Source organism: Felis catus, chromosome B3 (genome assembly GCF_018350175.1).
Source record: "Felis catus isolate Fca126 chromosome B3, F.catus_Fca126_mat1.0, whole genome shotgun sequence".
Lineage (NCBI taxonomy): Eukaryota > Metazoa > Chordata > Mammalia > Carnivora > Felidae > Felis > Felis catus.
The window spans coordinates 20,260,342-20,286,758 of record NC_058373.1 but is presented as its reverse complement, the minus strand read 5'-3'; the positions used below and the strand labels follow the sequence as shown (position 1 = coordinate 20,286,758).

At 38.7% G+C, this 26,417-nt stretch overlaps 1 protein-coding gene across 15 annotated transcripts in view; it reads right to left on the bottom strand.

Annotated features, from left to right (window-relative positions):
• TJP1 (tight junction protein 1) overlaps window positions 1-26,417 on the bottom strand; it is a 370,447-nt gene that overhangs the window by 87,695 nt on the left and 256,335 nt on the right. Inside the window, exon 1 of one of the 15 annotated variants that reach the window (XM_045058909.1) lies at window positions 18,198-18,378. The exons of the other annotated variants lie outside the window; for them this stretch is intronic. Coding sequence (XP_044914844.1) covers window positions 18,198-18,224 — 27 coding nt within the window. The 5' untranslated portion in view covers window positions 18,225-18,378. Of the gene's footprint in view, window positions 1-18,197; window positions 18,379-26,417 lie in introns of those variants that run through there. 15 annotated transcript variants of the gene reach the window in all.

Sequence of the window (26,417 nt, the reverse complement as noted above, 5' to 3'; positions counted from 1 at the left end):
AGGAGGAAGGTTATAAATAAGATTGGAATCTGAAGTATCAGGACAAACCCTTGGTTTTAGACATCTATACACACAGATACAGAAAGAGTCACGTACATATGCACAGATTACTATACATACATCCATTTCCTAGCTCTAGCTGCTGAAAGAGCCTAGAAGCAAACAAACAAAAACCTCCACTGCAATGAGCACAGCCACCATCATGAAGATCTAAATTTCTAAATATGATTCTCTAATAAAAGAAATCAGGAATCCTTGGAGAAGTGGTTGCTTTCAGGGTGAAAATATAAAATGAACCTCGAATATCATGTGATACCAGAAATTAAAGGACTGCCAAAAAAAAAAAAAAAAAAAAAGTAAGTTTGTCAAAAGAACACAGGAACCAATCTGAGGGAGCTTCTAATGGCCAAAGCTGGAATAACTTGAGCAACCAAGTAAATAATGATACTATTCAATTTTAACCCATAGAAGAAAACAGATATCCTTGAGCTTATACCAATATAATCAAATAAATAAATAAGAAAGAGACAGCACTCCTTACAAAGGAACTCCAATTAACAAATGGGGAAGGAAAAAGGGAAACAAAAATTACCATCAGCCAAACCCCACAAACTGTTGCAGATGAGATCCACCAATAGATGCTAAATTTAGTGGGTGAAAGTTTGAGAAGCAGCAGGATTAGCAGAGTCTCAAATTATCTCCTCCAAAATATTTATCAATTAAAAAAATATATAGTGACTTTACAAAGTGGAGAATTACCACCCTAACCTAGTGATCAAGGTAAACATCACCAATAATACATACCAACATTATAAACCACTTGATATGATGCACCAAGACCCATCAAGATTTTTATAGTGTTTTACCAAAAATGCATCATCTCATTCTAATGGTAAGAAAATATCAGACAGGGACGCCTGCCTGGCTCAGTCAGTAGAGCATGCAATTCTTGATCTCAGAGTTGTGAATGCAAGCCCCACCTTGGGTATGGAGCATTCTTAAAATAAGAAGAATAAAAATAAGAAGAATAAAAATAAGAATAAAGATAAAAAAAAAAAAAGAGTGCCTAGGTAGCTCAGTTGGCTGAGTGTCCAACTCTTAATTTCAGCTCAGGTCATGATCCCAGGGTCGTGGGATTGAACCCTGTTGGGCTCTGCATTGAGCATGAAGCCTTGCTAGAGATTCACTCTCTCCCTCTGCCCCTCTGCCCCTGTCCCTGCTCCTGCACTCTAAAATACATACATACATACATACATACATACATACATACATACATACATACATAAATTTAATAAAAGAAAATATCAGGCAAAGCAAATTGAGGGGCATTCTACAAAATAATAAATCAATTCTCTTCAAAAATATAAAGGTCATAAAACACAGTGGGAAGACTGAGAGTCTGTTGCAGATTCCAAGACACCAACAAGAACTAAATGCAATGTGGAATCCTGAAACAGAAAGAGGAAAAGCTGGCAATAGTTGAGTACAGTCTGCAGTTTGGTTAATATTATTTTATTATTTTATCAATATTAATTTCTTATCCTTGATAACTGTTCTATGGTTATATAAAACATATAGGATGAGGGATTATAAGCAAACCAATATTTTTAAAGCTTTTCTCTAACATTAGTTCAAAATAAAAAAACTTTAAAAAATCTTTTTGGTTTCTAAAGATATATGAGAAAACATGATACACAACAAAGCACTCAATGAAAAACAGACCAAATTAGCAGATTCAACAGGTCACATTTCTTTAAAATTAGCCTGCTTCCTTCACCTTAAACCCTCAAACTGCTTTAAACGAGTCACAAAAAGTCTAAGGCAAAAAGGTGACAAGCTGTGTTTCAACTGCTAAGACTTCCTTAGGCACACTCCATCAGGGCACTTCCTCCTGTTTCTAATAAAATCAGGCATCTCCAGGCTAAAAATCTTACCACTGAACTGGGCAACAGTAACTGATCAAAGTTCAACAGAAATGGAGTAAATACATCAGTTTTAATGCAAGCCACTTAGGTAAACTTAGGACTTTTCCCATACACAACAAAGAGGAACATCACTTATTTTCATGTAAAACTGAGTTTTTAAAGTAACATTAATTGCAGACGCATAAGAGTTTAATAAACTTGATCTGTTGTCAAAAAATAAAAAATAACCTGCTAATATCTATATATCCAACACAGTGTTCATATCCAGAATACACAAAGAATTCTTATCAATAAAGACAGCCTAATAGAACAGAAGTTGCTAAGGGCTTACAACATTCACTCAATGTAATATTATATAGCCATGAAATGAATAAACTACAACTATACAAACCAATATGGATGAATCTTACAATGTTGTTCAATGTTGAACAGAAGAAGCCAGACATAAGAACACATACAGTATGTTTTCATTTGACTGTAATAACAGGTTAAAACAACAACAACAACAAACAAAAAAACCAAAACACTGCAAAAGAAAAACTCCCAGGGGGGTAACTGGCCCTATCAGTTAAAGAGCTCTTAATTAATTAAGACATACTACAAGGCTTCTATAATTAAAAGTGTGGTACTGGTGCATGATTAGACATATAGACCAGTGGAATAAAATGGAAAATCCAGAAATAGAGCTCAAAGTAAATAATGGCAAATTAGGATATGAGAAAGGTACCCTGTCAAATCGCTGGTATAAAGGATGTCACTTATTAATAGTGTTGGAAAAACTGGGCAGTCATTTAGGAAAAAACATAAAATTAGAGATATATCTCATTGTGCATAAGAATAAACTCCAAAAGAATTATGGATCTAAATGTAAAAAATAAAACCATAAAGTACTAGAAGAAAACTTAAATGAATTCCTGTTTTTTTTTTTTAAAGGGAGAGAATGTGAGTAGGGGAGAGGGGCAGTGGGGTGGGGGTGAGGGGATCTCAAGCAGGTTCCACATGGGGATCAATCCCACAACCCTGGATGATGATGACATGACAAGAGTCAGACACTCAACTGACTGTCAAGCCACCCAGGCACCCTTCAAGTGAATTCTTTAAGGCTGGTGTAGGGAAAGGCTTCCTAACCATAACTAAAAGTTCTCAGGAAATAAAATAACCTTGGGTACATAAAAAAAGCCCACATGACCAAAACACACACACACACACACACACACACACACATACACACACACACACACACACACACACACACACACACACACACAAAACACCATAACCAGTCTTAAGACAAGGTACACAGCCTGGTAGAAAATATTTGCAAAATATACCTCAAAGGGCCAATATCTCTAATATGTAAAGAAAGAAATGCAGAAAAAAAGAAACATTTTAAAAAAGGAAAAAAAAATACTTCACACAAAAATATTAAAATGGTCCTCAAATATTTGAAAAAATGTTCAAACTCACAGAGAAATGCATATTAAAATAACTCCAAGATACCATTTTTCACCTATCAAACTGGCAAAAATATAAAACATATGACAACACAGTCTGTTCACAAGACTGTGAGGATACGGACTTTCTCTTACATTTCTAATGGGAATTAGTACTGCCTTTCTGGAAGGAATTTGGCAATACCTAACAAAACTAACACTTTTTGACCCAGAGATTCTACTTCTACAATACACCTCCAACAATGTGAATAGACATATGTACAAGGTCATTCATTGCAGCAACGTTTGTTGTTGCAAATACGTTATCAGCAACACCTAAATGACTATATATGGGCTAGTAAATGAAAAAAATATGGTACATCCATACAATGGGAGTATTGGCAGCTATAAGAAATGGTGATCTCTATGAACTGATATGGAACAACTTCAAGGGCATACCTTTAAGTGAACAAAGTACAAGAATATCTATAGTATGCTACCCTTTGTGTAAGAAAGAAGGTAATGTAAGATTATGCATATGTACTTGCTCCTCTGTGAAAAAGAAATATAGAAATGATAAACCAGAAACTAAAGGAACTACCTTACAAGGTTAAGTGGGAAAGGGGTGGGAAGGAAAAGAAAATGGGTTTGGGGTTGTAGGAATGAGGAAGAATTAACACTCCTGAGCCTATATTTTTGTACAGCTTTGAACTACAGTAATGTTTCACATACCCCAAAATAATAAATAATTAAAATCAACAAGGATGGTCATGGAGGTGGGACCCAAAATAGAATACACAGAGTTAACAAATAAACCTATTCCATGTGGTGCCTGGGTGGCTCAGTCGGCTGAGGGTCTGACTCTTGGTTCTGGCTCAGGTCATGATCTCATGGTTTGTGGGATCGAGCCTTGCATCAGACTCTGCACTGAGAGCACGGAGCCTACTTGGGATTCTCTCTTTCTCTTTCTCTCTCTCTCTCTCTCTCTCTCTCTCTCTCTCTCTCTCTCTCTCTCTCCCCCCCCCCACCCCTCACTTGCTCTAAATAAAATAAACTCAAAAAATAAATAAACCCATCTCAAATGAATACCACAACTGAAAAGGATGGGGAAAAAACTAACTTATGTGTCTGTCTAGTTGTGACTGTTGAAAGGAACAACCACTGCCGTACCAATTGGATATACAGATCCAGGTATCTAAATTCCATTCTCCAATAAAAGTATCAGGTCTTCTTGTATAAGTGAGAGAAGCCAGGGTTAGGGTAGGGAAAATACAACATAAATCATGTACAAAAAAATAAAAAGTGGGGCGCCTGGGTGGCTCAGTCGGTTAAGCGGCCGACTTCGGCTCAGGTCATGATCTCGCGGTCCGTGAGTTCGAGCCCTGCGTCGGGCTCTGGGCTGACAGCTCAGAGCCTGGAGCCTGTTTCAGATTCTGTGTCTCCCTCTCTCTGACCCTCCCCTGTTCATGCTCTGTCTCTCCCTGTCTCAAAAATAAATAAAACGTTAGAAAAAATTTAAAAAAATAAAATAAAATAAAAAGTGCTCAAAACAGGACTTCCAATGGCCAAAGCTGTTAACAATACGAGCAACAAAATAAGTAGTAATAATAATACATTGTAACCCATGGAATAAATTATCTGTGAATGCATACTGATAAATAATCAAACAAATAAATGAAGGGGCAACTCTTCTTTACAAAGGAATTCCAATTAATAAATGAAGAGAGAATAAAAGAAGTAGACCAGACATACTTTCTCCTGACACTTTCTCCACTGAGAAAGACAAGCCATTATGTCTGTGGTAGTCTTGTCAAAACTGCACAACCTCAATCAAATCATGAGACATCATAGCATAAACCCAAATTGAAACATTCTAAAAAATAAATGACCAGTGTTCACTGAAAGTGTCAAGGTTGTGAAAGACAAGGAAAGAGAAACTGAAGGTACTATCATAGTTAAAATGATAATATTTTTGGTATATGCATGAAATAAAACGTTAAAAAATCTATTGATTTATTTTGAGAAAGAGAAAGAGCATGCACACACACGTGTGTGAGTGGGGTAAAGGGCAGCGGGGGAGAGGAGAGAGAGAGGGAATCCCAAGCAGGCTTCCCACTGTAAGCACAGAGCCTGATGTGGGGCTTGATCTCACAAACTGTGAGATCATGACCCGAGCTGAAATCAAGAGTCAGATGCTCAACAGACTGAGCCACCCAGACACCCCTTAACTTCACTTCACCTGTTTAACTTCTTGATGTGGCTAATAAAAATTTTATTTTACATGTGTGTCTCACATATTTCTATTAGAACTGCTCTAGCTATATCATCAATTAATAAATAGAGGGCAGAGAAACATTGTAACCACTGTGGGGAAGCAAGCATCAAAATCCAGATTAAGAAATTCTAAGAGGACAAACAAAACTGTTCCTCACCAATAAAACCACAAGAAGGACGGGGAGGATAAAGACCAAGAGACATGGGGGGACCTTACAGTCTAAGATTATCAGTAGATATACCAAACAACCACAACAAGAGGACCTTGTTTGGATCCTGATTTTTTAAAAACATATTTAAAAAGGAAAGTTCGTATTTTTAACAATTGGAAACTTTACATTGACTAAACACTGGATTTTGGATTTAGAATTTATTTTTAAAGCGTGACAATGGTCATCTAGTTCTTTTTTAAAGAATTCTTATCTTTTAGAGATATATACTCAATAATGATGAAAAGACAAGTCTGGTATTTGCTTCAAAATAATGGGGGAGTGAGGATACAATGCATCGGAAGGATAAATGAACCAACACTGGCCATAATTTGATAACTACCTGGTGATGGTGATGTGGGGATTCTTTATAATCTTCATCTACTTCTGAATGGTTTTGAAATTTTTCCACTTTAAAAAAAGAAGATAACTTCAGGGGACTAGAATTTTTTTTAAGTTTTTAGTTAAATTCCAGCTAACATATAGTGTAAACTATAGCGTATAGTTTCCGGTGTCCAATACAGTGGTTCGACAATACAGTGTCCAATACAGTGGTTCTACAGTGGTTGTAGACAAGTGGACAACCATGCAACACCTGGTGCTCATCACAACAAAGGGCCCCTTCCTAATCCCCACCACCTACTTCACCCATCCCCCCATCTACCTCCCCTCTGGTAACTATCAATTCTCTATGGTTAAGAGTCCATTTCTTGGTCATTTTTTCCTTTGCTCGTTTGTTTTGTTTCTTAAACTTCACATGAGTGAAATCATGTGTCTGTCTTTCTCTGGTTTATTTCACTTAGTCCCATCCATGTCATCGCATGGTAAGATTTCATTCTTTTTATGGCTGAGTAATATTCCACTGCATATATATATGGGCTGTTTCCATAATTTGGCTATGATAGATAATGCTGCCATAAACATCAGGGTGCAGGTATCCCTTTGAATTAGTATTTTTGTATTCTTTAGGTATATAAATACTTAGTAGTGCAACTGCTGAATTGGAGGGTAGTTCTATTTTCCACTTTCTGAGGACCCTCCAATACTGTTTTCCAAAGTGGTTGTACCAATTTGTGTTCCCACCAACTGTACAAAAGGGTTCTTTCTCCTTTCTTCACATCCTCCCCAACACCTGTTGTTTCTTGTGTTGTGGAGTTTAGCCATTCTGACAGGTATGAGGCATTATCCCATTGTAGTTTTCATTTGCATTTCTGATGATCAGTGATGTTGAGCATCTTTTCATGTGTCTGTTGGCCAGCTGTATGTCTTTTGTTTTTGTTTTTTTAAGTTTTTATTTACATTCCAGTTAACATACAGTGTAATATTATTTTCAGTTGTACAACATAGTGATTTAACACTTCCATACAATAGCCGGTGCTCATCACAACAAGTGCACTCCTTAATGAGGGGACCTGAAATTAATTACTGATCTAGGAACAACCTACACCAAGAATACTGCTACCAAGACGCCACAGAGGTAAGTAAATTTTCCATGGACTGACTACTCTAGGAGCTCCCTCCCCAGAAAAATGCAACTAGATCTGGAGATGTGCTAGTACCTCCTAGGAGTTTCTAGGTTGACTTACCAGTGAGTCAATAACAGAATATTAAAAAGGCCATTCTAATTCTAGGAAGGACATCAGATATTAATCAAATAACCAGCAGACAGATAATATAAGTTATTGTAGTGTAACAAAGAGAAAGTACTGAGAGCTTAAAAGAGAATCCTGACCTAATTTCTGGGCTCAGGACATGGTTCTTGAGGAACAGAACTGGGACAGATGCTAGAGGAATGAGGGATGAAGGTAGGGAAGCTTTCCGGGTAGAAAAAAAGTACTTCCTTCTTTCATTCATTCAAATAATATTTGAGAGTTTATTATGCTAGAGACTGTGTTAAGTTCTGTGAATAATCAATCAGTATTGACCTTTATTCTCATGGAGCTTACAGTCCAGTGGGGGAAAAAAATTCACAACTGAATATATAATCATAGGCTTAAATAAGTACTAAAAAGGAAAACAGTGCCACTGAGAGGAGCTCAGAAACTTGGCAGAAAGTGCAACTTCTACTAGGAACCAAAAAGAGGACAGCATAGTTGGAGAACACAGCAAGAAGGAACAAGATGGAAGATGAGTCTAGAGGGACAGGCAGGGGTCAAATAATCCAGAAGTTTATTGACCATACAGTATGGACTTTGGTCTTCTACTTCTAAAGGCAGTAAGAAGCCTAGGAGTTTTAGGAAGAATGTGTGTGTTGGGGTGGGAAACTAATACAACTTGGATTTTGAGAATCAATTTAGAAAAAGAGTAAGGAGAAAGAAGGGGTATATTATACTTAGGCAGCTATTACAGGAATCCAGAGCAACTATGATGTATGCACGTATATGTATATGTGCACAGGGGGAGGGGAGACATAGGAGATGATAGAAGGTACAGATAGAACAAGTGGAAAACTACAAAGTGCTCAAGAGTTAAAAACTAAACAGAATTTGCTAATCAACCATTCAGATCAGGTAGATATTCCAACTGTGCACTGGATCTGGAATAGTCTTTAATTTCTATTCTCTAATCCATCAGAATAAAGACTGCATGTCTTACTTAATGCTACTGTAATAATTTTTTCAAATGTGTCTCAGAGCCCAAGGACTTCTGTTCCACAGCGCATCTTGCTGGGCTGAGACTCCTTATCTACAGGCTAGCCTCTGTCCAATATCAAAGAAATATATACATAAATACATGCCTCTTCTCTGATATTAAGATGGGTTTCACTTAAAATGTTTTTAAAAGGTATAGCTTAACAGAACAGCTTACTATGTGCTGGGTCTCTTTTCTATTAAGATGGACTTCATTTAAAATGTTTTTAAAAGGCATAGCTTAACAGAACAGAACAGTGCTGGGTACTGTGCTGAGTGCACAACGACTCTGAGATGGGTACTGTCATCATTACTGCATTTCACGATGAGAAAACAGCTATTAAGTAGTAGACTCAAGATTCAGATTCCAGAGCCTAAACTCATATAGTAAAGCTACAAAAACTTACGGTTATTCAATTAACCTTTCCAGTCCTTATTTCACTTGACCACTCTGCAGGATCTGGCATGCTGGCAGGTCTCTCTCTTGAAATTTCTTTCTTTGCTGGCCTTGCCCTGTGCCACTACCTTCAAACCACATTCAAATTAAAAACTGCTGTTCATGAGTCAGTTAAGCATCTGACTCTTGATCCTGGCACAGGTCATGATCTCATACTGAGTTCGAGCCCTGCACAGTGCTCTGTGCTGATGGTGCAGAGCCTGCTTGGGATTCTCTCCCTCCCCCCTCTCTCTCTGCTCCTACCCCACTCGCATGCTTTCTCAAAACAAATGAATAAACTTAAACAAACAAACAAAAAAACCCTTCTATTCATGAAAAGACCATTAAGAGAGAACTACCATGTTGCAAAATAGGTCTACAACACATACAATCAACTGGCTTTTATACAAAAAACATAAAGCCTATCAACAGAAAAAGTCCCACAGGAAAGCAGACAAAAAACTTAACAGGCAGGCTACAAACATGAAAAGTTGATCAACTTCATCTAGTCAAGGACATGCAAATTAAAACTACAATGAGAGTGTACTGAAGACCTACCAGAAGAGCTAAAATTACAGTGTCTAATAACACCAGGCACTGGTAAAAATGCAGAGCAAAAGAAGTTCTCATTCACTGATGACGAAGAGTATAAATTAGTACAACCTCTTTGGAAAACACATTATCTACTATTTTGAAGATACACTAAACAATCCAGCAGCAATTCCATCCCTAAGTACGTATCTTAGAGGAATGTATGTGTGTTTACCAAGAAAAATGTACAAGTTTCTATGGAAGCATTACTCTTAACTGCCCAAATTAGGATATAACCCAAAAGTCCATCAACAGGAGAATGCATAGACTGTGGCATATTCATGCAATAGAATTCCATACAGCAATGAAGAGGAATGAATTCATATGCAACAACATCTGAATCTTGAAAAGTCAGAACAGCAACTGACTTAGGGGAGTAAAGGTGTTATTTAGGAAGGTCACAACCTATGGATCTTATGGTCAGGACAGTGGCTACCTTACTAGGGTAATGTTATTGAGAAGAAGCAAGATGGGAAGCTTCTGAAAAGCTGGCAACATTGTATTCCCTTGACCTGCATGGCATTTACATGGGTACTCACTTTATAATTATTTATTAATGTATATCTGCTTTATGTACTTTTATATAGGAATTATATTTCACAATAAAAACACATAAAAATGACATCAGCTGACAGCATTTAAGTCAAGATTATTTACATAAAAATCCAGATTTACAACCTGTTTTGAAAAACCGGAAGATCTGGCCTGCCTTCTTCCATGTCAACAATCAGCTAAAGCTGAGCAAGAGCTACACACTTCCTTTAGGTCAGCTTGTGCTCTCTGACAGCTACAGTACCCTATGCCTCCCAGCTTTCATGATTCATGCTATCTGGTCTAAAACTCACCTAACACCATTCCACATCCATCTCCGTGACACTCCTTTAGAACACAGCAACATATAAGCATGTGCATGTATATGAATTATAAAGCATACTAGCTAGAGCAAGTAAATTTAACCTCACATTCCTCACTTTTAAAATAGAGGTTATAGTAGTACTTAACAGTGTTGTTAAGATTAAGGTGAAACAATGCACACAAAACATTAGCTTAGCACTTGTCATAGAATCAGTGCTCAATATTAGGGGACTAATATTTATTACAGACACACATTTCTTGTATTTACAACTAGAATATAAATTTACTTGCCACGGCCACTGTCTTCTGATTTTATTGACAATACAGCAGAAAAATATGAGTTGGTATATACATTTGTTTAATCAGATACTCCAAAATGTATCACTGTAAAAAACAACAACCAGTAAATAAATCTTCCAAAGTTCCTTTACATGACACCATGGTAAAGATTTCCTACAATTATACTTTGAAAAGTAGGCCTATTTTCCCAAAAGATGTATATCACCAGATTGTGGCTTTTATTGGTCTGATCAGAGTCAGGTAAGTGGGCACCTACTAAAATATACTTTAAGATGACGAATTTTAAGACCTTAGTCATACAATACCCTCAATCAAAATTAAAGACTTTAGTTTTGACTTTTGACTTTTCAAGGTAAACTTCATCTGAACACCAAAAGCAGCTTACATCTCTCACAGAGCTGTTATGTTCCAATGACCACTCACCAGGCTTATTGAATTTGGTATACAGTATTTTTCTCCAATAAAAACCAGAAAAGTCTACCCAAACGCCCCCCCCCCAAGCCAGTTTGGCAGTTAAGTCTTCATACAATGGGATGAATTTGATCCACGAATACAATGAAAACTAATGAACTATTTGCCCACATCTCACAAAAGCCATGCTGAGCAAAAGAAGCCACGTACAACAGAATCCACACTGGAAGATTCTGTTTGTATAAAGTTCACAGGGAAAACTACAGTATCCACAGAATGCATAATTAAGTGGTAAAATTATAAAGAACAGCTAGAAAATAAGTACCACAGAAGACAAGACAGTTGTAATCTTTGGGAGAAGGAGGTTATGATTCAGAAATGGCATGTTAGGAATTCTAGAACTTATCATCGTGTACAGTATTTTGTTTGTTGCTGTCTGCTCACACTATTAAAATGCTCCATGAGTACAGAAATATGTTCACTGTTCTATCTCCAGAATCTACAACAGTGCCTGACTCCCAATACCAGGTTCCCAATAAATATGTGTTGAATGCAGAATAAAGTTTCAAAAATTCAAATTGTTCCATATTTCACAACTTGTCAGACTCTAAATATAACAGTAATTGCTAGCATATAGTGCATTTTCCATGTCAGTACCCTCAAGAAGTTGTAAGTATATAAGTAAATTCTGATTACTTTATAATCCTTAACCTTTTTCTCCTTTTGAGATGCTTTAACCAAACACATGCATATAACACTTATATGGATATGTCCAGATTCAATTAAAACATTTTTTAAAAATTAACAAGGAAAAACACAGAAACTCATGTGTTACAGCCAGCCCAGGCTCTAGATAGGACTCCAACATTTTCTCCAACCAAAAAAAGCACACATGATGTTATTATAAGATGACCATAAGTGTGCTCTTATATTAATATAAATCCTTTGCATCTTAAAACTTAATTACACATTTCACAATCATTACAGTATAAAGCAGTTTGAAAACTGTAAGCTTCTAGAGGACAGGGATCCAAAACAAAATGTACTCAATGAATGTTGGGCTAACAACAACAAAATAGTCATTACTAAAATTCTCTTGGATTTTATAATTATGAACTGAATTGAGAGCTAATTAAAATTAATTCAGTCATCAGAAATTGTACAAACCCCAAAGATTACTAGCGGCAGTTCCAAAAGAGTGAAAATTCCTAAAACAACCAAGAAAAAATAATTTTCACTCCTTGGGAATGTATACTATTTAAGAAAACAAAAACAAAAAACAGAGGCTCCTGGGTAGCTCAGTCAGTTAAGCATCTGACTCTTGATCTCTTGATTTCAGCTCAGGTCATGATCCCAGGGTCATGGGATTGAGCCCTGCGTCAGGCTCCACGCTCAGCATGCTTAAGGCTGACTCACACTCACTCACCCTCCCTCCCTCCCTCCCTCTTTCTTTCTCTCTCTCCCTTCTCTCCAGCTCATGCTCTGTTTCTAAAGTAAATAAAATAAAATAAAAAATTTTAAAAACCAAACATAAAAAATATTTCAGCAAGTCAAAAAAGTGTTTAATTAAAGAAGGCATATGCTAACCTCATGTTCCTAATTAGTATCCATATAAAGTAATATTAACTCCTGTTTTCACATCCTTTTTGGGTACAATAAACTAGAATGATTTGAGGTCATTCATCAGTCAACTCACTTCCCAGCATTCCACCAACATGAAAGAGTTATAGGCTGTTCTAATATACACCTACAATACAAACTAATAAAAACTTATCTTTTGATCTATCCCAAAGTTAAGGGCCATCTGAGATTCAGTATTTAACACTACAAATGTAACAACCAGGGCTTTGTTTTTAAGTCTCAAATGGTGTGTTTTACAGTACAAATTTTGGCAACACTGGTTTTCTCTTGTTCTAAAGCAGTGTTTCCATGATACAGGCAATCATTTTTAAGATATAAAATGAAATTCCCTACTCATATACTCACCATACACTTCTCATTATTAACAATTTATCTGTTTGAGAAGGAATGGAAATAAAGCACCTGGCTAACCCATAAAGGAGCAACCTGAAGCTACTCTTCTCTGCAATAAATAAATTAAGAAGAACTCTAGGTCAGAGATACCAAAAGGGCTATATTTATTGCTGCTTTATACTGGAATACTGTTCTGAAACCCACCAATTTTAGATTAAATACTGTCAAAAACAAACAAAAACTTCAGGAAACTATCCTAATGCCTCACTCTTCCTACAAGATTAAAAGCTGTTAAACTAGTAAGGTTTTTCAAGACTGTCTATCAAAATTCAGAGATGCAAAGCAAGTTCCAGTCAAGTATTTCAGAAATATCAAACTAGTCATAATCAACTATTTCTTAATCTTATTTAACATTTGATTAGAAACTCTACTAATAAAAAATAACTAGCTTGTCTTCAGCAACAATGCTTAGTCAGTACTGGCTACCCAGTGCATGTGTGCGTACAGGAGCCTGGAATGAGCTATGACTGAGCAGTCAGGGGTGGGTGGTCCTACACACGAGTTTACAGTCAGACTAACAAGTCTTTCAGCAGACTGAATTTTTACCATGTCAGGGTTATATCAAGAAATGGTTACATTTACAAATTTTCTCCAAAATTATTTTTTAAGAGGTTTTCCTTAGTAGCATGGTGATCTGTCTTATTTATACTGTTTTATTCTTAGAACTGTACAGAGTTTACATTTGGTCTCTAAATAGAAAAAAAGATTAAAGAGCAAGTGAAAGTCAGGGCCAGTACATTGTCTCCAGGATTGAAAAAAATGAGTGAAACTACTGTAATCTTTTTCCTTCAAACCAAACAGAGAACAGTACTATCTACACTGCATTACAGCCCTCAAAGCCACAGATTGGTTTCAAACTCATTATTTGTTGGCTATAGATGTCTGATCTCTGTCACAAACTGACAGCAATCAATGACAGCATAAGTCTTTCTTAAATATAAAATAAAGGTTGTAAGATCCTAACATGGAAACATCAGTATTTAAGAAAAGAAGGAAAAAAGAGCCTTCCTAACAGTGTAGTGGAATCTGTGCCATTACACAATCTGAGAGAAAAGGCACAGCATGATTTGAAGTCACTGTCTTACAGAGCTGTCCTAAAATGCACTTAAACGTTGTAAATATAGTCAGGATTATCAACAAAGAACATAAATTAAAGTTTTAACCATAAATATCTAAAATGCTAACATAAAAAATTAAAAGCCCTTTGCCTTAAGCACTGTAAAAATATTCCTAGTAAAAAATATTGTATAAACTTAGGATGTCCAGAAAAATACTAATACAGTGAAGCTCATTAGAAGTTGGCAGGCCTAAGTGAACTGTCATAAAGTGCAGTGAGTTATTCCTTTACTTTTAAAGCAATATGCAGCAAATATGCATTGATGAATAAATACCAAAATTAAAACTACATCATACCCACCACTCAGGACATAATTCCTACCCATAAAGACTAATTTCTACAATTCTTAACTTTGAAATGTGCAGCTACTAAGCAAAGTACATTGTGCCTTACTTGATACAATAAATCAATTCCTAAGAAGAGATGTAAATAATTTCCACACTAAACTATGGTAGAATTTGAGAGATAACCAGAAGGGGGGAAAAATACTGTCCCTGAAACATAATGGAAACATTTAAGCAGCAAAATCTAATAAGCATAAATGATAGTATAATCTTAAATATTATTGCTTCCTCAAAAGTGAAACAGCTTGAAAATCCAGAAGCCACTGCAATTTCCTTCAGCCACTTTCTGTGATTCAACCAATGGAAATGTTCCTAATAATTATTCACACCATTTTCTTACATAATTAGCTCCATGATGAGACAGAGAACCACCCTCAAATTCCTGTTTTCAACTTTAAAATAATTTTATTATCAGGCACACTAGTAATTCTGTGTGCAATTCAGATGTATGTTATACATATGAAAACCTTTTCCTTTATTATTTCTAAGTTAATGTCACATACGACGAAGCCCTTTCCAATTCAGGCATATTTTTTTAGAAAGTATCCTACACTTTCTTCTAGTTTTATGATTTACTGTATTTGCTCTTATTCAAACACTTGAATTTATTTATTTATTTAGTCTATGGTTTAAGGCAGAGAACTACCATAAAAAAAAAATTTAAAAATTAAAGATAACCAACTGACCCCGCACTATTTACTGAATAACCCATCTTTTCCCAGGTAATCTACAATGTTACTTTTAACACATATTCTTTTTAAGAAAATTTTTTTTATTATTGAGAGACAGAGAGAGATAGAGCATGAGCATGGGAGGAGCAGAGAGAGGAGGAGCCACAGATTCTGAAGGAGGCTCCAGGCTCCAAGCTGTCAGCACAGAGCCCGATGCAGGGCTCGAACTCACAGACTGCGAGATCATGACATTAGCCGAAGTCAGACGCTTAACCCACTGGGCCACCCAGGCGCCCCTAACATATACATATTCTTAATCTTCCCTCTTGCTGGATAAGTGATAGGCAAGTTACTTTATCTGTGTTTCAATATTCTTATCCAGAAAGTGGGGATAATAGTAATGCTCACTTCACAGAGTTACTCTATGAATTAAATAAGTTTATTTTAACCCTTAGAACAATACCTGACACATTAAATGCTGACGATGATAATCACTAAAAGCTTGTAAATAAAAAGCTGTTCTTGGATTCTGTGGTTCCACTGTCTATTCCTGAGCTGACAGACCGTTTTAAATTCCTCTGAATTTATAACACATTAGGTTTTCTAGTAGGACCTCCTTTTTCCAAAATTTCATAGCTATCAATCATTTTATCAGATAAATTTTCTCATTAATATGTCAAGTTTTCTATAATAACACAATGAAATTCTATTTGGAACTGTATTACATTTATATGTATATCAACTTCGGGAAACCGATATATTTTGTAATACTGACTCTCCCCATCTCCCTCATCTAATTTATTCACATTTTATGTCCTTTAAAATACATGTAATTTACCAACAACTGTTATATTTATTCCTAGGTGTGACCTTTTGGGAGAAAAATTTACTGGAATTTATCAGAATTTTAAAAGCACATTCCCTGCGACCCAGAAATTCCATTTCTAAGGATTTAACACACTCTAACATTCACAGATATAAAAATATAAAGCTACTTAGTACAATAGCAAAATCCCCCAAACAAGTTAAATGTCTGTCATTAAAGAAATGGTGATCTGCAGCGTATTCTTGGGATATGATTACAAAGAATACAAAAATCACAGGTACTTGCTTAGAGAGGAGTTCTACAAACCACTCTGCTAAAACAAGAAAACAAGCTGCAAATTAATGTCTTGTTTTTTTGTTTTTTTTTAACTGAGGGTTAGGGTAGGGGAACAAAAGTATCACATGTAAAGTATTAAGTATACAGTCTGGCTTGTAGTAGCATTTCAGTCACCTTAAGAAATTAAATGTGACTTAGTGAAACGGCTGAATATTCTTTCATTTCACCTATTTTTTTATGGCCTGCCTTGTTGTATAAAAGATTTTGTGGTAGTCTCATAATACAGCGTTTAAAAAAATAAGTTTTCAACTCACATTTTACTCATAAATATTTAAGAACACACACATCCCTACAGTGTGTAGGGATGCTTTTCAATATACCATAAAATCTCAATCCCATAACTCGGGAGGAAAAATATTATTTCTTCTAAATCATCCTACTCTAACTTGAAATAACCTTTTTAAAGTGTGTTGTCTTGGATATCAAGCACCAAAGATTACACCTCAGGAACAAAGTGACATTATGTCCAATATGAAAACAAAGCCTTTCCTCCTCGGAAAGGAAACCCCCAAAATGATAAATAATGTGAACTTATTTTAAAATCAAAGCAAAATTTTGCTTTTTATTCTAAGTTATTGGCTCAAGTTTCATCTTCAGATTGTTCGTCATCAAGGTAAGGTCATAAAGGGGAAAATTAAAGTTTTCATAGAGAAAGAATACTATATTCCTTTAAAAAATATACCCACTACTAAGTATAACCGGTAACTTCTGCCTCCCAGAAAACAAGGTCCTGAGTTCAGAAACTTCAGGGCCATATCATACGTTGTTCCAGATGCTACGAATAAACATTTCCAAAAGAAAAATAAATACATAAAACCACTACCTGATTAAGTACTTCGATACCGTGTGAAGTAAGGAGTTGATTTTAAATGGGAGCGATTTTTACTCTTCAAATTTCTGTATGTCTGTAACTGTTAAAAAGAGCAGATACTACTTTATGATGAGAAAGATTAAAATGTACAAAAGGAAAAGAGGATTTTAACGGAATTATTACTAACTTCAGCTTTCTGATGTAACATACACGTTGGTTTCACAGCACTGAGAAAAACAGCATACTTCAAAGCACGTGTAAAACTTGATAGGAAAAAGTTACTTTTCCGCTGCACCCACAAGTCTTTCTTATTTTTTAGACTTCATTTCATTGTCCATTTGTAGGAGTATTTTGTGTTACTTCTGAAAGTTTAATTCAAATTAAACTATTAAGAAGTGTTAAGGAGTTATTTTTTCAACGCCACCTCAAACAAATGACACCGTGAAAAAAAATTCCAACCTACTACACACAAAACACTGTTTTGCTGTCTCAATGTCTTATCGCTGGCGCGCGCATACCACGAAGAGTGACATCAGATCGAAACTACACGGTTTCGCCGGTGACCAACCACTCCTCCAAAGACAGCAGTTACCGGCTGGCTGGAGGTAGCACCCCAAACCCCGACCTCCGGCTCGCCGCACGCTCGCGTCGGGTGGCCGCAGGACCCACTCCACGCACAGAGTTTGCCCGCGCAGGACCTGTTGCGCGTCCCCGCCCGCGGAGAGCCAGAGCCAGGCACCGACGCCGGCAGCGATGCACCTGCCCCGGACAGCAGCCCGGCGCGCCCGCCGCCCCCTCCTGGGCCCCCGCCCGCCGCCTGCCCGCCTACCCGCGGGGCTCCGAGCGGCCCACAGCCACAGTCAGCCCTGCCCACCCGCCGCCGCCCCCAGCGCCGGGGCCGCAGCCCGCGGGGAGGAGGGCGGGGCGCGGGCCCGACGCCCGCAGGCGGCCGCGCTCGCTCGGGATCGGCCCTGACGGCCGCGGAGGCGCTCACCTTGGCGGCCGCGGCTCTGGCGGACATCTTGTCTCTCTCCTGCGCCGCGCGAGGCTCCTCGGACCCGAAACTCCGCGCCACCAGCCCGCCGGCTCCTCACGCCACAGACCAGATAAACATCTCCCGGGAGCGAGCGGGGCTGGGGGCGGGGGCGGCCGCAGAGGCCCGGCCCACGGGGAGGGGACTCAACTCGGACAAAAGTCCGGGAAGCGCCCGCCCGCCCGCCCCGCCCGGGTCTTCTCCGCGGGGCGCGCCCGGCCGGCGCCTCTCTCCGAGTGCGGCCACTCGCTCGGCCTCCCGAAGCTCTCACAGCCCGGACACTCCGGCCCCGCCTGTTCGCCACTCGGCAGCACCGAGGGCCTCCCGCCGTCCCTGTAGCCCGTTCGATGGCTCTTTAGAAGCCGGCTTCCGCACGTAACTTCCCTGGAACCAGCCGCGGAGAAGGGATCCAGCGTCGACAGGCTGAGCCGGCGCCGGCAACTGCGGGTGGCCACGCAAACCTGCCGGCCCGGCCCGGCCCGGCCCACTGAGCATGCCCGGCTGGGAGGGGCGGGGCCATGATGGGGGTGGGGCCAATGTGGGGGCGGGGTCGCAGCGGGGCGGGGCGAGCGCCCAGCGGCCCGCTTCCTCCAGGGGTCGGACCCCAGTCGCGGAAGGAAAAGCCCAGTTTCCGAAGTACTTGGGGGCAGTTTCCGCTGGCATGCGAGTCTTCCTGTTTGTTTTTAATCAAAGGTCCGGCAGAAATCGCCCCCGAGGACAGAGGCCCTGTGTACCAAAGCGTTTTCGACTTCTAACAGAGACGTGTCCGCTTGCCCCTCAGCAAGCCACCGTGGATCAGCCCCCACGCAGAAAGGCGGCTGGAAAGGCTGATACAGCAAATACCTGACAATAGTTTCTTTAACCTAGTAAATATCGATGGTCACAGCCGTCACCACATGCCTGGGCCTTGCTGCCCCACTGAAAAGCAGAATGCGTTTTTCGGTAAAGCATGTCCTGGCTTTCATCTCTAGGGCGCTCAGAACACGGTCTAAATAATTGCTCTCATTCAAACCGATTGTGCTAACTAAAACTGGGAAGGAGGTCATGGGCACTCCTGGGCAAGCTAAGAAATACTCGAAAGAACTGTGGTATCATGGTCCACCCACATTAGGCCTGATGATACATCCAAAGTCTTCCTTCTCTCACCCTTCTAGGGCAGGGATCTCAAAACTTTATTTTTTGGCATCCAAAATGCTTAAATTCTTAGTGGCAAGTGAAAAGATCAGGCCGCCCTGCATTTCTAAAGCCAGTTCTCCAGCTCACGTTGGGCAGACAAGGAGGTAAAGACTTGAAGCCCATGGTCCAAGTTAAATCGGCCACTGCATATACTTCCCACAGTGCTGACCGCCTTGCTACACACCAAAGGATATGTAAGAAATCATGTCGAGCCTCACTTTTCTAAACTTTGTAAAATGTAAAGCTCTCTACAAATGTCCGAAATTCTTAGTAACAATAAATAACACTCAAAGTACCTAACATAGTGCCACAAAAGGTACACAAGAAATGGGGAAAAAGCATAAACACCAGGTTTTAAACGATGGTTTTCTGTTTGTAACTTCAACTTATGGAAAGATCAAACTTCTCTTAACCAAGAAATATCTGTATATCATACATAAATATCTACCCAGATTATAAAGTAACCTTTTCATATATTTTGCAGCCAAGCTATCTGAACTAGAAAAAATATTCTGCAAACCAAACCCTCATTCTTTTCTTTTTCCCCCCTGCATAGAAATGGTTGAAGTCACTTTTGTGTTAAACTTATGGTGTGTGTAATTTTTTTGTTTGGAGGCACAGTATTATTTATTCTTTTAAGAACTGTAATTAAAATGTACTCATGAGTAACCACTCTTAAAAAAAAATCTGGGGAGTTTTTTTATAGTAATAAAATACCTTTCATATCTTCATTACTTTTACCATTTAATTAGATGTGTAATTCACATAACCTGCCTAGAATTAGGCATTGTGTCTTCAATAGCACTTAAACCTAGAGACATACCTAAAAATGCACAGAAACTCTTTTTTTTCTCGTTTGTCACTTTTCATCAAGTCTCCCATATATCATTTAAATGCTAGATTACAGGAGCACCTGGGTGGCTCAGTTGGTTAAGCGTCCAATTTCCACTTAGTTCAAGATCTTATGGTTCCTGAGTTCCAGCCCGAGGTTGTGCTCTTGTGCTGACAGCTCAGAGCCTAGAGCCTGCTTTGGATTGTGTCTCCCTCTCTCTCTGCCCCTCCCCTAACCAGGGCTCTGTCTTTCTCTCAAAAATAAGTGAACATTAAAACATATATATATGAATAAATGCTAGATTATGTGATTTGTCAAAGATCTAATCCATCTGATTACAATTTTAGTTTCTTTTACTTTTGCCATAGTTTGAAACATAATGAAATAAAAAAAAAATTTATTTACTTTGAGAATATCTTGCTTTAAAAGTTACATTAAGAAAAATATCTCAATGAATAATAGTACCCTTTAAAATTTTTCAATGGTACTTGTAATATCTGAAGTAAACTGTATAACCTATATTTTATATATTTCCTTTTCTCCAAAGAAACAAGAGAAATTTTTTGTCATTTGTAAAAATAAAAGTAAAACACTAATGTCAAGTATTGTCAAGGAGAAACACATCTCCATTCCTATGGTTTATTTTTGGGGAGATGCTTTGATAAGAAGTGGAAAGGATAGAGCGTAATCTCAGATAGTTGCTCCTTTAACAATGAAGAGTTTATCCATTGAACAACAAAAAATGTTCAATTATACCACAACTTTAATGCTAGGTATGAATGTGGTTATAGCTCCTCTAGACTGATTACATGGGAAGAAAAACAAGCAAATTTGAGATTCTCATTTAGAATTACAATGAAGTTTAACCAAGAATCTCTTCTGATTACACAGATTATCCTATTTCTGATCATCTAGTACAAACTGAACAGGAACTAAAAAACCACAACACTTACAAAGAGAACTTCCTGTGGGATTTTTGGTGTCTGCGGCTCAAAACGAAAAAAAAAAAAAACAAAACAAAACCACTGTGCAAAATCGTTATAAATTTTAGAACCGTTTATTAAAACAGCCTTGACCAAATGAACAGCTATATCTATGCCCACATTTTATACATGTATATTTTGTTTTCATTACAGAAAACTTTATCCTTAGAAAGGCACATTTATGTTATTTTTGGTATGAGCTCTTAATTTACATATGAAATGCAAAGGGGAAGTATTATAAAACTATGGTAGAACATGAGACAATGTTGATAATGGTACAGAAGAGAATATATATACAAAACAGGAGAATTAGGAGAACTTTATGAAGCATTATAACTACAACAACAGCAAAAAAAAAAGCGAACCTAACCTTACTCTTATGCCATGTCTTTAAAAACTCTGTAAATTGCAGGGGCGCCTGGGTGGCCCAGTGGGTTAAGCACTCAACTATTAATTTCAGCTCAGGTCGTGATCACAGGGCTCCTGAGTTCAAGCCCTGTGCTGTCAGCATGGAGCCTGCTTGGGAGTCTCTCTCTCCTTCTCTCTCTGCCCCTCCCCCACACACATGCACTCACATGCTCTCTCTCTCAAAATAAATAAACTTCAAAAAATTCTATAAATTGCTTCTGAGTTTTCCTCTACCAATAAAGTCATATAACAAGGTTAAATAAGAAACAACTTTCTAAGGCTCATAAAGTTTCTAGACTTCACAGACCAGTAAAATTTCAAAAAAAGAAAAAACACTTTAGGGGTACAGAATAGGATTACCAACTTTTTCACTTATTTTATTTTGCAAAGTAGTGACATTTAAAAACAAACATTAATACACCTGAAGATGGCTAAAATAGTAAACTTTATATAATGTACATTTTGCCACAATAAAAAAAACCCCAAAAGAATGTCACTATCACCAATGTACATTTCTTTTTAAGAGGACATACAAACACTAAAAACAAGTCCTTTTTCATTCAGTTCAGAATAAAGTACAGTCCTTCCTAAAAGAAGAGTGGGGCCACCCTTCCCTTGACTGTGCCAAGGTGGAGCTTTCTCTGTGTAGGGTCCAGAATGTCACACAACTGGGCAGAGGGTTAGTTCCATAACTCCATAGAATCCATGACCCCAGCCAGGCTTTAACTGGCAAGCCAAGGCTTTAACTCATCTCTGAGCAGTCTGCCTCCCCTTCTCTATAGTTCCTATTTCCCATCTTCCACACTCTGCTAAGATCCCTCAAAGACCTCCTCCCCAGTGAAAACAGTAATGTGTACAGAAAATAGAAATTGATGCATGGAAACTCCCTTCTCTTCCTGCCAAACAATGATATATTTACAAACCGAGGGTACCTGTTTTTCTTCTCTTTCCCTCCCCCTGTGCTGTGAATCCCATCCCGGTTGGGGAGGGGAGAGGGGTGCTGGCCGGCCCCATCAGCTATGTTTTGTCTCACCATCATTTTCATCTTCTTTCAGCCAAAGGATTCTACCTCTCAGAATTCAAGCTTCTCTGATGTCTTCCAAGTTAAAAATGAGGTTTGGGAGTGGGGGTGGGGTCAAGGGGGCAACCCTTGACCCTCCCCAGGCTACCTTCAAAGGGATGCAGCCAGCACAGCTATACAGAACCTGGTACTCAGAATCCACACGGGATTTAATGCTCTGCAGCGCTGTCTTGAATCTTAACAGTTTTTGCATTGAATCTGTTTTGTAAAGGAAGGTGATGGGGCAATGGGCATGCACTGGGGACCTCAGCTCACATGTGGTCCTATGTGTTTTGGAATCCGCAGAGAGTTTCTTGGCTACCCATTCCCTTGGCTACCCATTGCCCTAACTCCTGAAGTCCCTGTCAGGGCTCACTCTCTCTCCCTGCTCCACCACCCTCTGTCCCTCACAAAGATCTGGGACAGGCTTGGGTCAGGTCTGTGTACCCATAGCACCTTATGCTGGGCAAGAGCCCCAGGCTGACAGGAGGCCATATCCTGGTGGGGGTGAGCTTCCCACCTAGCCCCCACTGGAGGACCAAGCTGTCAGGGGTGGAAGTTTAAGGATCCTTGGTAGTTGCCATCTGCTAGGGGCTGCCATGAGCTAGCAGTCCTGTAGCTCAGCTTCCCTAGGACCTGCCCTCAGCTAGGGCATTTAGGTCACGTGGCTTGTGAGAAGGGGGTCCCGGTAGGCCCAGGAGGCAAGTGTAACCCCTAAGACCCTATGAGGGTCTCTACTGGCTACAGTGTGCTCCTCCCAGGAATGGGGTCCTCTCTCCTTCCACCCTGAGTCTGCCTATGGTTGTCTCTTCTGGCCAGCTTAAGGGACAAACTCCAGGGACAAGCAGCAAAATACAGATTGTGTAATTTAAGTGATTGCTCATACAAGTTAAAGTCTGATCTTTGCTGTTAAAATGGCACTGCTCAATATAAAGATAAATGGTGGGGTGCCTGGCTGGCTCAGTTGGTGGAGCATCTTGATCTCAGGCTTGTGAGTTCAAGCTGAGTGTTGGGTGTGGAGCTCACTTAAAAAAAAAGATAAACAGTAAAATTGTATGTACCTTTAAGGGCACTGTCTTCTGCTCTTTGAATAAAAGGTCCCACACTTTCATTTTTTACTGTACCCCACAAATTATGTAGGCATTAGCTCTGAGACCTCCTCTCTCTCTAGATCACAGTCTAGGACTTGGTGACAAGCTTCTCACAAGTTCTCTTTAGCCTCTAGGTCTGTCTGTTGTCAAGGCATGCCTAGGTCTGTTGGCATTCTTTCTTTCTCACCTTAATTTCACAATTTCACAACAAATACAGACATACATTCCTTCCATGAAAGAAGCAATGGCGGGGGGTTGTCTGGATGGCTCATTTGGTTAAGTGTTGGACTCCTGATTTCTGCTCATGTTCGTGAGATTGAGCCCGGAGTTGGGTTCTTTGCTGATAGCACAGAGCCTGCTTGGGGTTCTCTCTCTCCCTCTCTCTGCTCCTCCCCCGCGTGCGCATGCTCTCTCTCTCAAAACAAATAAATAAACATTAAAAAAGAAACAAAAAAAGAGAGAGAAAGAGAGAGAGAGAAAAAAGAGAGAAAAAAAGAGAAAGAAAGAAAGAAAGAAAGAAAGAAAGAAAGAAAGAAAGAAAGAAAGAAAGAAAGAAAGAAAGAAAGAAATCACAGGTATTTTTCAAAGTCCAACTGGGGGCACCTGGGTGGCTCAGTCGGTTGAGCTTCTGACTTCAGCTCAGGTCATGATCTCCAGGTTAGTGAGTTCGGGCCCCACTTCATCAGGCTTGCTGCTCTCAGCACAGAGCCTGCTTCGGATCATCTGTCCCCCTCTCTCTCCATCCCTCCCCCACTTGCGCTCTCTCTGAAAAATAAACAAACATAAAAAAAATAAAAATAAAAGTCCAACTGGACTACATGCCCCCATTCTCATTCCTATTACCCAGGAATACTATTTAAACTGAATCAGACAGTGTATTTCCAGATCACTTTCTGTGTATTTATTTACACATCTGTATGAAAACAAAGAGAAAGGGGGGAGAAGTGTGTGTGTAGTTATACAGGAATATATACTCTTTTTAAAAAACAAATGGTAGTTAATATTTACTATTTTGCAATTTTTTATTTAATATTTTTGTCAGAGATTATGTCAATGAAAATCATAATTTTATTTTATTTATTTATTTTTAAAGTTTATTTATTTGAGAGAGAGAGCAAGCACGAGCAGGGGAGGGGCAGAGCCCAATGCAGGGCTTGAACCCACCAACCGTGAGATCATGACCTGAGCTGTGGTCAGACTCTTAAACAACTGAGTCACAAGCACCCCTACGTCACCATTTTAAAATGACTCTCTAGTACTCCATAATATGGATATACCGTAATTTGTCTCAGTAAGATGGTTTTGATATTATAATGCTGCAATGAAAATCCTTATTTATATCTTCTTGTGCACACGTGTAAATATTTCTCTAGGAGAGACATCCAAAAGGAGGTTTTCTAGGTTGAAGTATATGCTTATTTAAAATAAATTTTTTTAAACTGATACGGTCTACCATTCCTTGAAAAATACCAGACCAACTTACCCTGTTTCCCCCACCATATGAACACTTGATAATATTAATCCTTTAGATTTCTGCCCATCTAGTAGACAAAAAATTGTACATTGCTTGTCTGTTTATCTCATTTACTCCCCCCCCCCCGCCTTTTCCTTCTGTTATTTTTGTTATTGATTTGTTGAAGCTCTTCAAGTAAACTTTTTATTGAATGCACCTAAGTCTTTTTAATCAGCAGCTTGTGTGTGTGAGTGTTAAGTAAAATTTGTTTTGGAGTAATTTTAGATGTGCAGAAAAGTTACAAAGATAGTACCCAGTTTACCCACCATACCCTAATGTTAATATCTTACATAACTATGGTAGATTTGTTAAAAGCTAAAAAAATTAACATTGTTACAAGATTACTAACTGCATCAAATTCTGCCAATTTTAACTCTGATATTCTTCCAATTTTGCCAATTCTTCCTCCTTTCCAAATCTTAAGGTAATTATTTTAGACATAATCATTTTGAGCCTCTAGACTTTTCTTAAGTTCAGGTTTGTGAACGTAACTACGAATGAGTCAGAGTATAAACCAAAAAGTCACAGAGGACAATACACAGGGTACACCTGGAGGTTCACAGTTCTTATGTTCCAGGGACATTTTTTTTCTCAGACTACTGTTTGTGAAAGAATTGCCATGGGATATTTTTCCAGCCTCAAACAGTAAACAGAGATAAGAAATCTATTGACTTCACTTTAGTTTGGATTCTGTCTTCCCTAGATGGCAGGGAGTCCCAAACTCACTGGATTAAAAAAAAAAAAAAAAAAAAAAAAGACATTCCTTAAAATAAGCTGAATGATCGAGTCCCCCCAGAGTATGTTTGGATTTTTTTTAACAATGATGGTGTGTTTGTATGTGCTTGAGTGTCTGATAAATCTTTATAATAATACTCTTTTAAAACAAATAAACAGGGGTGCCTGGGTGGCTCAGTTGGTTAAGCGTCCGACTTCGGCTCAGGTCATGACCTCACGGTCCATGAGTTCGAACCCCGCGTTGGGCTCTGTGCTGACAGCTCAGAGCCTGGAGCCTGTTTCGGATTCTGTGTCTCCCTCTCTCTCTGACCCTCCCCCGTTCATGCTCTGTCTCTCTCTGTCTCAAAAATAAATCAATGTTTAAAAAATAAATAAATAAAACA